General features: G+C 43.0%; 1 protein-coding gene and 1 long non-coding RNA gene across 13 annotated transcripts in view; one reads left to right on the forward strand and one right to left on the reverse strand.

The window, feature by feature from the left end:
* ZNF385D (zinc finger protein 385D) overlaps positions 1-15,729 on the forward strand; it is a 410,947-nt gene extending 395,218 nt beyond the window's left edge. For 9 of the 11 annotated variants that reach the window (XM_060280667.1, XM_035129146.2, XM_035129150.2 and 6 more), the window contains 4 exons: positions 3,071-3,328; positions 6,684-6,862; positions 12,845-12,946; positions 15,244-15,729. In XM_060280667.1, coding sequence (XP_060136650.1) covers positions 3,071-3,328; positions 6,684-6,862; positions 12,845-12,946; positions 15,244-15,477 — 773 coding nt within the window. In that variant the 3' untranslated portion in view covers positions 15,478-15,729. The remainder of the gene's footprint in view (positions 1-3,070; positions 3,329-6,683; positions 6,863-12,844; positions 12,947-15,243) is intronic. The other 2 variants (XM_035129147.2, XM_035129152.2) reach the window with 1 other exon arrangement.
* The window catches only part of LOC118091789 (uncharacterized), a 145,662-nt gene that overhangs the window by 98,452 nt on the left and 31,257 nt on the right, over positions 1-15,953 (reverse strand). The gene's annotated exons all lie outside the window — the stretch shown is intronic.

Genomic DNA, 15,953 nt, shown 5'->3' on the forward strand with positions numbered 1-15,953 from the left:
GTGATTCGTAAAGGGAAGGAATAATAGTGGTGGCAGCTTGATCACCCCCCTCTGCTACTGCTGCAATGCTTTAAATGATAAAAAAACGTTTCAAAGTGGGGGGAGATTTTCAAGAAAAGAAGGGGAAGTGGCAAGAAGCTTTTTGTTCTTTAAGAATTGCAAGGCTGCTGCTCCCAAACCCCTTCAGGAGCTGTTTCAGTTGTCAAAGTTTTGAATTAGGGGTGGCTGTTTTTTGCCCATCTCTACTCTTAGCAAGCCTGCCTTTGGGCCCTGGGCATCTCCAGGCAGGGCTGGAATTGCTCCCTCTCCGATATCCCAGAAATCCACTGCAGGTCTGAATAGTCAGTACTGAGCTAGGCGGACAAAGCAGGTTCTACCCTTAAAGCAGAACATGGGTTGCTAATTTTCAGTGGCAGTCTAAAACTTATCTTTACTTGCCCAAACTTTCCATTTATTTTAGAGCGGCCTTTTTTGTGCTTTGTCATTTCTCTGCTGGCTCTGTTTGCATTTGTAACGTTTGATCTGTTTCACTGTAGTTCTTTTGTCTTTGCTTGAAAGCCATGGGCATTTTGAAGTTAAACAAAATAATATCAACAGATAAATAAAGATCAGGGAGAATGTGCAGCAGGATCGGGTTAAAAGTGCCACTATCTCTTGATGTGACTCTTGCCCCATCTCTGCTCTTGCTGCTGAAAAAAACAAGCCCCAAGTGATCCATTCATAGTGTGTTGAATTGCTTGCCCTGCACTGAAGCAGCTTCTAGGGTCATCTAGGACACAGAAGGATGCACCACTTTGGTACCAGCGAGGCAAAAACTTATTGTGTACTTCATGTCTAGGTTACAACTTGGGATGAGGGATGGAGTTTAGGTTTTCTGTGATACTCTGGTGTGCTGTTGTTGTTGTTTAGTTGTTTAGTCATGTCTGACTCTTTGTGACCCCATGGACCAGAGCACGCCAGGCACTCCTGTCTTCCACTGCCTCCCGCAGTTTGGTCAGACTTCATGTTAGTAGCTTCGAGAACACACTGGTGTGCTATAGAGGTGCAACTTACCACTTAAACCATTGGAGCTTAAGCTGATCTGTAGGGCAGGGCAGTGAGCTCTCTTTAACCCAGAAGTAGTCTGATATACATAGTATTATCTGTTTCTCATATGTAAATAGCTACTTCTTACTTATAAACCTCCAGACGGGCCAAAAAAGACAAAAATTTGCACCGGTACAATTTGTTTACACGTATTAATGTGAAAATATGCACACAACGCACACACACATATTTCAGGAACATTATCGTGATTCAGTGATCTTTTCACCAAGCTATATAGTGGGGAATTCTGAAATACAGTGAACATCTGTGGAATAGGAAGCCACTCTTCAGATGGGGTGGTGGATTGTGGTAATAGATTCCTACATGTAAATGTTTGCACGTAAACATGCTCCTAGATATTTTTTTCCCCTTGTGTCTAAAGTTATACAGAATGTTAGCATATTGCAAAAGAATGATCGGCTTGAAACCCATTTGGATGTATTTTGTTCAGTAAACTTCTACTTGCAAGAGGTGCTCTTTGCTTGGATTCTGGATAAATGACATACTTCATACAGAACTACATACCCTGCAAGTATCCCAGGGGAGAAAAAGGAGCACCCCATTTTCTCGCACGAGAGGACGGTGGCCATTTGGGGTGTCACGATCTCACATGATTTTGTGCCGAGATCTTGCCGCCAAAAAGCACCCCCAAACACACTTTGGGGGGCATGTTTTTGGGGCACCATACTAACATAGCTCCAAAAAAGCACATATTTTTGGCTCCATGATCTCACGCAACTCATACAGGAGCACAGGTGGGAAGACATACAACCTGATTTGGGGACTCAAGATGTTGGAGGGCATGGAATTATTTTCTATTCTATGAAAAGTATCAGTGAGTTGAATAGACAAGGCTTGCAAAGTTTGTGGCTGAATGCTGCCCACTAACCAATTATTTGATGAATTTGTTTATTCTTTTGCCTTATTCATATGCTGTTTCGTTTTCATACGATTACAGTTTGTTAATTTTTAATATTGTTGTTGAGCCACTTTGAGCTCAACATTTTTGTTGAGAAAAGCAGTATACAAATATCATATCAAATCATACTTCCTTCCCCCACCCCCTTACTTGGGGGTACAGAAACATAGTGGCCAAGCAGCTAGCAGGCCACACCACACAGCTACAATTTACTTTGGTAGACCACACTCCACAAGTAAAGAGGAATTGGATGCTATCATTTCTCTATCAACAAATATATATAAATATTGCTTTTAAAAGTAACGATCTTTGGCATGTGCTTTCAGCAACATAAGTTCAGTAGCCTGCCTGTTTCATGATCATTGTTTTCTGCTGCTCAGACTTGGAACAGTGTTCTTGGCTCCCGTATTGCATGCCAACCTGCTTGCTAATTTGAGGTCCCGCGAGAAAGTCAGATTTAGAACTAATTAAAACAAATTCATTGCTATCAGCTAAAAAAGAAAAGAAAAGAAAAGCAGGCAATACTTCATAGTTTAGATTATTTGGAAACTTAATTACAAAATTTAATGATTATTGTACAACGCCGTCTTCAAAACTCCTATTTTTAAATGTGTTTCACCGAACTTGTATCCCTTTGGGTTATAAACAGTGTGCAGTGAAATAGTCACCATATGTCTTTATTTGTTAATTTATTTCTTTTTGCTTTGGTCCTGAAGGCACAGAAATACCGAAACAGCACTCCCTCCCCCGCCCCACCCTCCAGTTCTCACAAAAATGGACAATTAATTGATTCAGGAGGTGGTACCTTGCAATTCTACATGCTTGGGGAAAGATGGCTCTTCCCATCCCCTTCAGATTCATAAACATAATGCAGGAGTGTGGTTTTGAACATGTTGCATACGCCGTAAATCTTCATTGCAAAGTTGACATTACATTGCGCCTGCCAGGAAACCCTTTACCTGCGGAAACGTTCTGTCAGTCGCTTTCTCATTGTAGCTTACAAGTTCTATGCTGCATGAGATGTATTTTGTTGCTTATATCTTCTCCTTCTCCTTATCTTCAAAGCAGGCAACACAACAGAGGCACCAGCAATATCAACCACCACAACGGTCGAAATTCGGAAGAGCAGTGTAATGACAACGGAAATCACCTCCAAAGTTGAAAAACTCCCCACAGTAGCCGCTAGCAGCAGCAGCAGCAACACCACCGCCGCCACGTGCTCTTCGGGAGAGACAGAGGAAGAAAAGGCCAAGCGGCTGCTCTACTGTTCACTATGCAAGGTTGCTGTCAACTCCGCCTCACAACTGGAGGCGCACAACAGTGGTGAGATATAGCAATTTATTTCCTAGCTAAAGAGCCCTGCAATTATCATCCCCAAATAGATTAGATTGCTTGCAGGGCTGTGGGGGTGGGGAGGCGGTGGAAAGCCAGCAATTACATGGAATTCGTTAAGTATTGGAGAATAAAAATGACATGGAGAAAGTCCGCCATAAAAGAGAAAAGGAGCAGTGGCACTTCATGCAAGCGATCCGCTTCCTTAAATTTCTTACGTTTTTAACCGTTCCAAATGTTACGTTCTGGAAGGGCGTGACTGCTTATGCTCTCTGTCTCGCCCTACTTTGCATACTTCTGTTTGTCCCCAGTCCCAAACGGAACATTAATTGGCATTGCTGCACATAAAAGGAAATGCACAATCTGGTAGGGGTGGACTCTCTGAGTTAGGTAGTTTTCAGAAGTGGCTTTCACATTTCCCACACCGTAAAATCCAGTGTGTTCAATTGGCTATTTGCGTATTTGTTTTTAAATGGCAGTTTCCCATTTATTCTTCAACATTAAGAGCACTCACAAGTGACATGCCCCAGCTTAAAAGTCTTCAGCATCACTCTTGATATGCCCTTTGCAGAGCACTTTTAAGCCACCTGAACTGTACACTTTTGATAATGTCAGGGCAGGATGCTCTATGTCAAAAACATGATTGGCAAATGCTCTCAATTCTAAACATTTAAGGTGAAAAATCCTTAAAAATCTCCAAAACCAAAGTGTGTTTTTCCAGTGCTGAACCTCTCTCATGGTTGAGGATTTCCTCCCTCTATGTACTTTAGTACTCTTAGGCTCTAATCCAGGCACCCCCAAACTGCGGCCCTCCAGATGTTTTGGCCTACAACTCCCATGATCCCTAGCTAACAGGACCAGTGGTCGGGGAAGATGGGAATTGTAGTCCAAAACATTTGGAGGGCCGAAGTTTGGGGATGCCTGCTCTAATCAACCCAGATGCATCAGTGAAGCAAATCCAAATGGCCTACTCACTCTTTATAAAGGTGTTGTTGTTTTTAAGATTAAAAAAAATCCTACATTTTAGATATTAAAATTCGTTTACAGTAAAACAAAAAATAACTGTAATAGAATTCAACATCTTTTACTCTATGACATACCCGTCTTTATTCTGTAAAATATTTTGCTTAGTCCAGACATTTAAAATGAATTGATGCCAGCCACACAACTCATACTCAGAAGATTCCCTGAAATCAATGGATTTAATTGTGTCTCCTCAATATCACCCAATATTGTTCTGCCTTTCTCCTAAATTCATAATGGGTTTGTGGAATGAGTTGGATTAGTTATTAAAACATTCCGTATCCAATCTGCCTCTCTCATTGGTCATGGTTATTGCACCACGAGCACTCGTACAGCAAGGAACATGTATTTAATTAGCATTTTTAAAATAAGGATAAGTGCTCTATGCATGTCAATGGTGCCCCGGCAGCTTGGTTTTTGGTTCTATTTTCAAGGGGAACTTTTATTTCCAAAATTTTCTGATTGCCGTAGGTCCAAAATGGTTTGGTAATAAGAAATGTTTGTACGTGCATGTGTGTACAATAACCAATAGTATTATATCATTTCTAACAATTGCCGTACTCAAATATTTCATTCCTTCATATATATTTGTATACCTACCTTTGTCTGTCATTATCATAGTTCATATCACAGGTGAAATCATGTATATTGTTACAAGTTCATTATAGGTCAAATACAGAACCAATGGTGCTTCCCTTAATAGGACCTTGCACCTTTTAGCTGGATATTTTTATAATGCTAGTGTTAACACTGCTATTTTGGCAGCAATGGGAATGCCAATATTGCATTCAGTTATTTGGTTCTGTTTCATGGAACCACATTTCTTAAACTGGAATCTCATGTAGTTTGCTTTCCAATTTTTGTTTTTTTCAATATTTCTGGAACTGGAACTGCTGCAGGTTTACCTTCCTTCTCATTAATGGTAATATGAGGCACATTGCCCTGTAATTCGAAGTGTCCCTTCGGTTCTGCCATGGCTTAATCACCAAAAGGTCAAGTAGATCACCCTTGCCATTTGTGTGGTCAGCTTGCACCTACTGACAGGCAAGGCAGAGACTGGAATAGGCTTCCTCGCTTTGTGAACTGCAGACAAAGATACCTGGAAAAGAGAGCAGCTTGAAAACAGAAAAGTTGTCAAGAGGCTTTCAGCTGGCAGAAAGAGTCTTTGGGGATTTCAGAGTACTCTAGTTGCTTTGGGCTCTGTGCTGATTCTCTGTGCTTTCCTTCATAACTCTCATAATACTTGTTCAATAGCACATTTGTATATAAAAATACCATGACAAGCACATAAAAATGGAAACAGACCATGTAAAGCTACCCTGAACTCCCCACTGTTGAGGGAATAGTACCATGAAACAATACAGACAGAGGTGGCCCCTTTGCTGAAGTCTCCACTAGAAAATTTCCCTGCGAAAGACCCACTGAAACAAAAGGATCTCAGAAAAGGACAAAAGGCACTGCTGTTTAGCTTTCGTTCATTTCAAGAGGGCATCTCATGAAGATCTCAGAGCCTGGGCAGCTTCGTATGGCAGATAGGGTTGCCAGACATGATAGAGGACAGGACTTCTGTGCCTTTAATTGCCCTGCTCTCTTTTGAGTCTGGAAACCTTAAAGAGAAACCAGCAGACCCTTTGCTTGGAAATTAAACAAAGGGTCTGCTGGTTTCTCTTTGGTTTCCAGACTCAAAAGAGAGCAGGGCAAATAAAGGCACAGAAGTCCTGTCCTCTATCATGTCTGGCAACCCTAATGGCAGAGTATGGTCCTTTGGTAGCCTGGGCCTAAGCCCTAAAGGCAAAGATTTTCTTGAATGTATTCCAACCAACAGCGAAACTTTCCTATGAAAGGTCGCTTTGAGAGAATGTCAATTATTTCTGTAGCAGCAGCATCAAAATTCCAATTCTCTGTTGATAATCTGCTCTGAAAAGTGTGCTAATGACTCAGACCAACATCTTAAAGAGATATAATGGTTTTCTCTTTCAGTGCAGGACATGTTTCAGTCACAGTGGGAGATAATAATAATAATAATAATAATAATAATAATAATAATAATAAAGCATTCATTTCATCTCTGGCCTCTCCTACCATGTCACTACATATTGACGGCAGCTTGCTTCCGTGCGTACATGGGCATCATTTAATATTTAAATGTGAGCTAATGAAATATTACTTAATTATTATCATGGTAATACAGGGAATGCCGATAGGTGCCCATGATACCATGGGGCGGGGGAGGCAAGACCTGCAACAGGTTGACCGAAACAAAAGGACTAATGAATGCAACTTTGCTGAAATAACTTTTTATTTCCTTGTCTAATGTCTCCAGGCACAAAGCACAAAACTATGCTAGAAGCTCGAAATGGGAGTGGAACAATCAAAGCCTTTCCCAGGGCAGGTGTCAAAGGCAAAGGACCCATTAATAAAGGAAACACGGGGCTTCAGAACAAAACATTTCACTGTGAAATTTGTGACGTGCACGTAAATTCTGAGACACAACTTAAACAGGTATGGAAACTCCCGGGACATGTGCCCCACTCTCTAGAAGTTCAGTGACCATTAGTGTTGATTCACACATCATGGCAGCTCCCTGCTTTAGGGATTTAGGGGGCTACTTGACAGCAATATGACTAGGCTGCACTATATTAACACACCATATTCGGGAACTGGCACCTCTACACGGGTACACTCAGGTAGTTCTGTGATTTCTGCAGCAACAGCGCCATGGCTCCAGAAAGTTGTTTCACTATCACAGAAGACAGCCTTTGCATCTGTATAATGGAGAAGTGCCATATCTCCTTCAGTGCAACCCAACTATGAGGTCCAACAGTGGTCCCATATGTTCATGAAGTTGTTGTGCTCGGGGAGCTAGGTGTGTGGACCAGCCCACTTGATGCTATTATTTGTCATCTGCACCAGTGATGGGAAACCTGCTGTGCTCCAGGTGATGTGTGACTCCAACTCTTACTAGTGGTCCAAGGATTATTGTAGTTCAAAAGTATCTGGAGGACCACAAGTTCCCTATCAATGATCAGCACATTTCACAGAGTCATAGAATTGGGTCATCTAGTCTAACCCCCTGCATTGCAGGAATCTCAACTAAAGCATCTGTGACAGATGACCATCCAACCTCTGCTTAAAAACCTCTAAGGAAGCAGAGCCCACTACCTTCCGAGGGAGTTCCTTACACTGTAGAGCCGCTCTTATCGTCATAAAATTCTGCCTGATGTTTAATTGGAATTTCCTTTCTTGTAACTTGAAAGTCATTGGTTTGGGTTCTTAGTGCTTACAGGCCAACTCTTTGATTATCTGTTCCAGTACCATTCCTGGTATCAGTGTCAAGCTGACCAGTAGGTAGTTACTTGAGTGTTCCCCCCCCCTTTTTTTGCAGATGGGGCAACATTTTCTTGCCTCTAGTCGCAGGGCCGGCTCTAGGTAGACCCCCGGTGGCGTGGTGTGAGCAGGGCGCCGGGCCGGTAGGCAGGGCGCCGCGCGGAAACCATGCTACACCCTGCAAGGGCGGGGGCGCCGGAGCGATCTCCGCCCCTCAGCACCAGGGCGCGCGACCTGCTCGAGGCTGCCCTGTCTAGTCTGCAGGCACCTCACCTGTTCTCCAATAATTCTCAAAGATTATAGACAGAGGCTCTGAGATTCCATCTGCAAGCTCCTTTAGTACCCTTGAGTGCAGCTCATCAGGCCCTGAAGATCTGAATTTACCACCTCTTTTCCTGTATTGGGCTGCAGCTCCCTCCTTGCATCATGTATTCTGTTATCACGAAGTTGGGAACTGCTTTCCTTTTTCAGTAAAGACAGAGGCGAAGTAGGTGCTGAGCAGTTCCACTTTCTCCTGACACCCAATAGCATTTCTCCATCTTCTCCATGCAGAGGACCTACTACTGTACTTTCATATTCTCCCCTTTTCTTCAAACATAGCCTAAGAACACTGTTTTATTGTGTTTAACTTCTTTACATTGTTCTTTTCATTTTATTTTCAGTATACTTTTCCATCCCACTATAGTATATTTTCTCAAAACTGTCAATGAATGTGGGAAGTTGCTCTTAGTTGTATTATTTGAGAATGCTACAATATACCTTGTCTCACACATTCTGTCATTTTATTTGCTTTGCGATACTGTGTTCGCAAATGTGTGGGAAGGTGTGTACTTTTTGCAGAAGACTGAATAATTTTCTCCGAGGAGCATGGGTTGTTTTGGTAAATTGATTGTTCTTTGGACTGGAGAAACATCAGCTTCAAATTTTCATTACACAACTTGCATTTAAATCAGCTCAGCAAATCTATATTTCTGTAAAACAGTGTCTTTGTCTATCTTTCGGAATGGTGGACTTGTCAAGGGATTTTATTACAGAAGCTACTCAGACCTGCCTTATGCTGAGAGAAAGTGTGAGAGTACAGAAGGAATAGCCCGATGCATTCTGGAACTTATAAGGCTTTAAAAAATCCAGGACAAGTTTGTTCCCCCAAATTTTAATAGAAACTAAATGTGTTGAATATTATTATGCAAATAAAGCTGGCTTGTCAAAGGACAATCGGAATTTAGCATGCTGTCCCAATAATTGTTGGTGCATAGTTCTAAATTGCTCCCTCTGACAACATGCTGGTATTTTTATTATTATTATTAAAACATTTGTAAACTGTCCTGCATTAGAAATTCCAGGTTAGTTCACAACAATGTCCATAAAAATCAGTACAATAAAACCAGAAAATATACAATGTCCACAGTAGATAACAGAAATGCTAAAAGCTAGGTAGTAAAGGTAAAGGTAAAGGGACCCCTGACCATTAGGTCCAGTCGTGACCGACTCTGGGGTTGCGCGCTCATCTCGCATTATTGGCCGAGGGAGCCGGCGTATAGCTTCCAGGTCATGTGGCCAGCATGACAAAGCCGCTTCTGGCAAACCAGAGCAGCACATGGAAACGCCGTTTACCTTCCCGCTGTAGCGGTTCCTATTTATCTACTTGCATTTTGACGTGCTTTCGAACTGCTAGGTTGGCAGGAGCTGGGACCGAGGAACAGGAGCTCACCCCGTCACAGGGATTCGAACTGCCAACCTTCTGATCAGCAAGCCCTAGGCTGTGGTTTAACCACAGCGCCAACAGAAAGGCTAAAAGCTAGGTAGTAATAGTAGCAAATGCTTGGGAAAATAAATAAGTCTCCAAATAGTGCCTAAAATAAGTCAAGTGCCTAAAATAAGTCAAGGTCAGCACTTGCCTGTCTAGGGAGAGTTGTTGCTAAAGACTGGGTGCCTCCACAGAGAAGGCTCTCCCCAGTTTATCACCAGCTGAATTTGGGAGAGGCAGGAGAGACTGATCTAGTAATCTTAGTGACTAGGCAGAGCTATACATAAGATTGTGTACTCTCAAGTAACCTGATCCTAAGATGTTTAGGGCTTTATAGCAGTGGCATAGTATTGGGGGGGGGGGCTAAGGGAGCATCACCCTGGACAGTTTTTTTGGAGGGGGGCATCATGGCACCCTGCCCCATCATGAGCAGTTGCGTCCTCAGTGCCCTCCAGCTGGAGGGCAGCTGAGAAGGACACAACAGACATGCACCCTAGCCTCTGCACCTGCTAGCAGCACCGTAGCGGGCCAGGGTGCAAGCCTGTGGTGTCCTTCTCAGCTGACCTCCAATTGGAGGGGGCCGTGAGAAGGATGCAACACTCATGGCGCCCTCCATGCAAGCCCCACACCACTCACAAAAGCAGTGCTGGGCTCGCAGGGTCAAAGCGCACACCTGCTTGCGGCACCCTGCAAGCCCAGAGTCATTTTTGCAAGCCACTGCTTTATAGGTCAATAACATCACCTTGAACTTAGTCTGGTGGCAGATTAGCAGTCATTTAAGCAATGATGCCCTGTGCTTACAGCCAGGCTTATAGCCATTTCCCTCTGGGTGTCATCAGCATACTGTTGACACTGTGCTCCAAATTCCCCAATGATCACTCCCAGTGGCTCCAATAGTATCCCTGCAGCATTCCATGGCACAATTGTCAGGGAGCTGAAATAAAGTCGCCCAGTGCTACTCTGTAGAACTAGCCTTAAAGGAAGGAGCAGAACCACCGTAAATGAGGACCTTCCAATCCCAGCCCACAGAGCCAGTCCAGGAGGATACCATGGTCGATTACCAAAACCCACTGAGAGATCAAGGAGAATCAAAAGGGTTGCACTCCCTCTCTCCTGATAAAGGGTAAGACCAATTCAGTCTTAACAAAAAGCTAGACCCAGATCAAAATGGGTCCAGATAATGTTTTTTTACAAGAAAGCCTGAAGCTGAACCAGCATTACTTTCTCAGGCACCTCCCACCCAAAGTGGGTGTTTGTCATAAATATCTGCGTCAAGAATGAATTTATTCAGGGGTAGGCATATAACTACTTCTTTAGGATGTATTTCCCACACCCTGGACCCTCAAAGACATACAGAGGAAAACAGCTGGCTTGAATCAGCCAGAATGGGCAAGGATTTAAAGGTCATATGGCTAGCCATTTTTTTTCTAAAAGCACCTTACCACAACAAAGACAGCACGAAGGCATTGCAAACTTGTCACAGCAGACACCTGAGAGTTCCAGCACCCCATTCACATTCTGCATCTCCCAGGCTCCTTTTGCACCTAGAATTGCAACATGTTGGAGGAATGTGGAGAGGAAGGAGGGGAAGAAGAGGGGCTGCTGCTGCCAAGAGCAAATCAGCGAGGATGGGCAGAGCTGAGGAATTCTTCTGAACGCTACAAGCTGGGCAGATCAGAACTCCAAACTGCTTACTCCTTAACGGCACCACAACTTATTTCTGCAGCAGCCTACTATGTGAAGAAACTGACGGTCACTGTGCACATTTTCCCATGCGGCAAATCACTACACACAATTGGGCCAGCCCATGTAGACCACTGCCATGAAGAGCAATAGAAAGAGCCTGGTCATCTGCACTAGCTTCCTAAACATTAAATGCCTCCACCTATAAGACCTCCAAATTGTTGACTTCTGGTTGTGAGCTGGCAGGAGGTTCCTCTGCAAGATGAACCGCTGCAGAGACAAATTGTTTGCCATATGGAGGCAGCTGCCATTGGGAGCAGTTCAAGCCAGCTGCTTAGATGAGCTTGGACAAAAGCTGCACATAAAGACGAAAAAACCAAGGCAGCTGACAGCTCTGTCCTGAAAAAGTCTGTATTATAAGCACTTATTAAGGGGAAGTTTGATAGCTGCATCTTGGGTGATTAGTTACACCGGAGCACAGGTCTCTCCTGCTATGGTAGAAGAAGAAATTTGGGCAGATTCAGCTTGCTCTGAAGGTAGGCGGGAGGGGGGGGGGAGAGAGAACCTACACTTGCCAAAACATCCTCTTTTGTGTCATCTCATCATTGTATATAGCCATCCTAGAAACATTAGCACAGGATTACAACTTGTGGCTGTTTCTTTCTTTCACGTCTACCCTGCTTTTTTATGCTGCTGCTGCTATCGCACCCTAAGGATCAAGTCATCTCACTAAACAATTAGAATTAAAACACTGCAGTACAATAAATACCAAAATGGTTCACGAAGGAACGTTCAATTTAGCTGTTCCTCCTAAATTGTGTGGCTTCCCTGTTGTCCCCAGGTGGCCTCCTGTTTAGACCATTTCCCAGGAACATTGAAATATAGGAAGCTGCCTTATCAAGAGTCAAACCATTGGTCCATCTAGTTCAGTATTGTTTACACTGACTAGCAGTGACTCTCTAACGTTAACACTGAGCTACGGCCTGGTTAACTTAAGTAGAATGTGCATGTTGGAAACAGTCCTGTGGCTTTTGCAAAGAGCCGTATGCGATTCCTCTAAATCAGGGTTTCCCAAACTTGGGTCTCCAGCTGTTTTTGGACTACAATTCCCATCATCCCTGACCACTGGTCCTGCTAGCTAGGGGTGATGAGAGTTGTAGTCCGACAATGGCTGGAGACCCAAGTTTGGGAAACCCTGCTCTAAATCAATTAAATAAACAAATGTAGGTGTTTTCATCATGGGATGAGTCACCAAAATTATTATGATGCATTCCAGAGGCATTCAGAAGACATCTGAAGGCAGTCCTGTTTAGGGAAGCTTTTAATGTTTAATAGATTATTGCATTTTAATGTTCTCTTGGAAGCCGCCCAGAGTGGCTGGGGAAACTCAGCCAGATGGGCGGGGTATAAATAAAGGTAAAGGCGTCCCTGACCATCAGGTCCAGTCGTGTCCGACTCTGGGGTTGTGGCGCTCATCTCGCTCTATAGACCGAGGGAGCCGAATAATAAATTATTATTATTATTATTCCAGAGAGAACTCTTTTTCCACACATATAAGACTATGACACTGAAACGGATTTACTATTGTGACTAATAATTTTGGTATCGGACTAAGTCGAGCAAATTGGATTTTGGGTGACCAGAGGTGTTTGGTGCTGAAGCCAATGGAAAGCATGTTATTTATACAATAACAATAATAAATAACAACACTACTTGCTTTCCAACAGCACATAAGCAGTAGAAGGCACAAAGACAGAGCTGCTGGAAAGCCCCCGAAACCCAAATACAGTCCCTACAACAAACTCCAGAAGGGAACACACCCACTTGGGGTAAGCAAATGGGTTTTCTGAGAAGCTCCCCGTGGCTGTGGGTGGGTGTTATTGTTGGACCTTTTCTGTGGTGGCTCCCCATTTGTGGAATGCTCTTCCTAGAGAGCCTCGCCTGGTGCCTTTGTTACATATCTTTGGGCACCAGGCAAAAACATTCCTCTTCTCCCAGGCCTTTGGCCAATTAAACCATCTATGGTCTTTTAAACTGGGGGTGGGGGTGGTATTGTTTTTGCTTGTAACTAAGTTATTTTTGTGTTTTTATATTGTAAACCATCCTGTGATCCTTGAATGAAGGGTAATATAGAAATTTTAATACTACTACTAATAATAATAATGGAAGACTGGTTCAGGTGTGTGTTGGCAGGACTTTCCCAGGCACAGAAGCTGGGCTTGTGAACAGTCCTGGTCATGTTGTTTCCATGGCATAGTTGTCCTAGCACTACTTAAAAACATCATAGAGATCTGGGACATTTGCAGCCATGGATCATGTGGCTTGACTAGGAATGAACTGAGCAACCTAATTCCATCTTGCTTCAGTTTCTCTGGTGCTGAATCCCAGGTCCATTTCACCACAGTCTGTAAGGATATTCCCCACCCCCAGCCCACCCCGAATACATGAAATGTTTGCATTTAATTTGCACACATTTTGGACACCTTCTATGCAACATGCATTTTTTCCAGTGCTTTGTAATGCGTTTTCCGTAAGAACGTTTTGCATGCATTTTTATAATGTAAAAATATGCTCTTTTGTGTGCACTATTTGTGCACCAAAACTGTATCAAAAAATCAAGCTGCATTATCTGACTAGGAGTTGCTTTCTGACAGAAAGGAGCATTGCCAGTCTATTGCAAAAAGCAGATCAAATAGAATCCAGCTCCATCTGTAGCCTTGACTGCAAACCCCATGATCTCCAGCTACATTGCGAGTTGCCTTGGCTACAAAATGATCCTTAAAGTCAAGCTCCATGATCCTAGGCGGTAAATTGTTTCACTTCCAGCTCAGAAGAGGCCCTGGGACTTCTGTGTGAAAGGAAGCCATTAGCTACTGGCTACCTCTTTTCCATTTTCCCAAGTTTGGGAAAGACCATCAGGGAAAACAGAGCATTGGCTTCCTTGGTATTTTCCAAGTTTTCTAACCTGATACCTCCCAATGAGGTTTCTCCAAGTGTTCAGTTGTAGCAATTGCAAAGCTCGGTTAATTTTTGAGGCCGGCCAGAGGAGGCTTGCCTATGATTCCTAGGATAGTGAATGTGAAGAAAATAGAGAGACACAGCATTGAGCTAACTGGGAGCCAGTGTCACTTTTCCCTTGGCCTCTTCTGCTTTGTTAAGAGAATAAAACTAGTTATTCCTAGCAACTTCAGACACACACACACACACACACACACACACACACACACACACTGTGAAGTAAGCAGGGGGAGGGATTCCTCCATATTTTGTAAGCCTTTTAGCTTTTAAAACAATTCCTTGCATCACACTCTGTCTCCAGTGCTCTGCAGGCAGCCTCCCTGGTCAACACACTTCATGGAATGTCTACAGCAGGCATCCCCAAACTTCGGCCCTCCAGATGTTTTGGACTACAATTCCCATCATCCCTGACCACTGGTCCTGTTAGCTAGGGATCATGGTAGTTGTAGGCTAAAACATCTGGAGGGCCACAGTTTGGGGGTGCCTGGTCTACAGGATGGCCTCGGGGTCTGTCAATCTCCTATGGGCATTCCAGGAAGCACAGCAGCGACTGGAAACCACAGAGTGCTGCAGAGTTAAAAAGAAGAACACCAGCACTCCTTTCCAGGGCTTATTTCTTTTCTTTTTGCCCCTTCTCCAATGCATGGTTGAGAAGAAGAAGAAGAAGAAATTAAGCTGAAATCAGATCACTGTCTTGAGATGCTTGGAGAAGGAAGGGTCAAAATCTAATAAGTAGGAATGTAACTAACTCATCAGAAAATAACCAATATGTGATAATGATGACCACAGGGCTGATAATGTGGGGTGCTTTTAACAGAGTGTGAAAATGTAGCAGTCAGTTTTGGGATGTAAAACAAGCAAGCAAGCAACTCTTTCTCAACAAAATTCCATGTCCCACTTTGTCCAGTGTCAAAGCAAATTTGTAGCAAAAAGATAAACTTCCACACACATCCTTTCTTCTATTTTTGTCTTCCTTTAAAACTTTTGATTCACCTTTCTGCCTGAAATGCCACGTAAGTATTTTATACGCCACCTCTGAAAAGCTATCTTCATTGTTGCTAATATGCACAAGTAATACTTCTTGTTTTTTTTCCTTTTTCTCCCACAGGTGAAACTAGTATTTTCAAAGGAACCTTCAAAACCAATGGCTCCACGGATTCTACCAAACCCACTAGCAGCTGCCGCAGCTGCTGCTGCTGTGGCTGTAAATTCCCCTTTCAGTCTTCGAACAGCCCCACCAGCGACCCTCTTTCAGACTTCAGCACTTCCTCCGGCGCTCCTACGACCTGCACCGGGGCCTATAAGGACCACCCACACGCCTGTCCTGTTTGCTCCGTACTGAACTCCGGGAAGGAATTAATTGTACTGCAATAATTTTTCAGAGCAAAAGCAAAACAAGAACAATGAACTATGCAGTGTTAATTTATAGTTTAAAGTAAAACAAACTACATATATATATATATATATATAAATAAATATATAAAAATAAAATTGAAGAGCTAGGACTTTTGATAAGAGACCCGAACAAATTCTAAAGAGGGGAAAGAGGCAGTATTTTCTCCAGATGAGAATTTTTCTTAACTATTACCACTTTAGAAGTAACATACATATATATATATATATATATATATATATATATATATATATATATATTTGTTTGACTGTGCTTTTTTTTTGCACATATCTCCCCTGCAGTGTCTTTCCTGCTTATGAAACAGCAAAACACAATTGTCTCAAGGGCATTAATCGGTTCCAATGTACATAAAATACTTAATTCTGTAGAATAAAAGGGGGAGGGGCGGGGAACAGAAACACTGT

This window comes from Zootoca vivipara, chromosome 12 (genome assembly GCF_963506605.1).
Source record: "Zootoca vivipara chromosome 12, rZooViv1.1, whole genome shotgun sequence".
Lineage (NCBI taxonomy): Eukaryota > Metazoa > Chordata > Lepidosauria > Squamata > Lacertidae > Zootoca > Zootoca vivipara.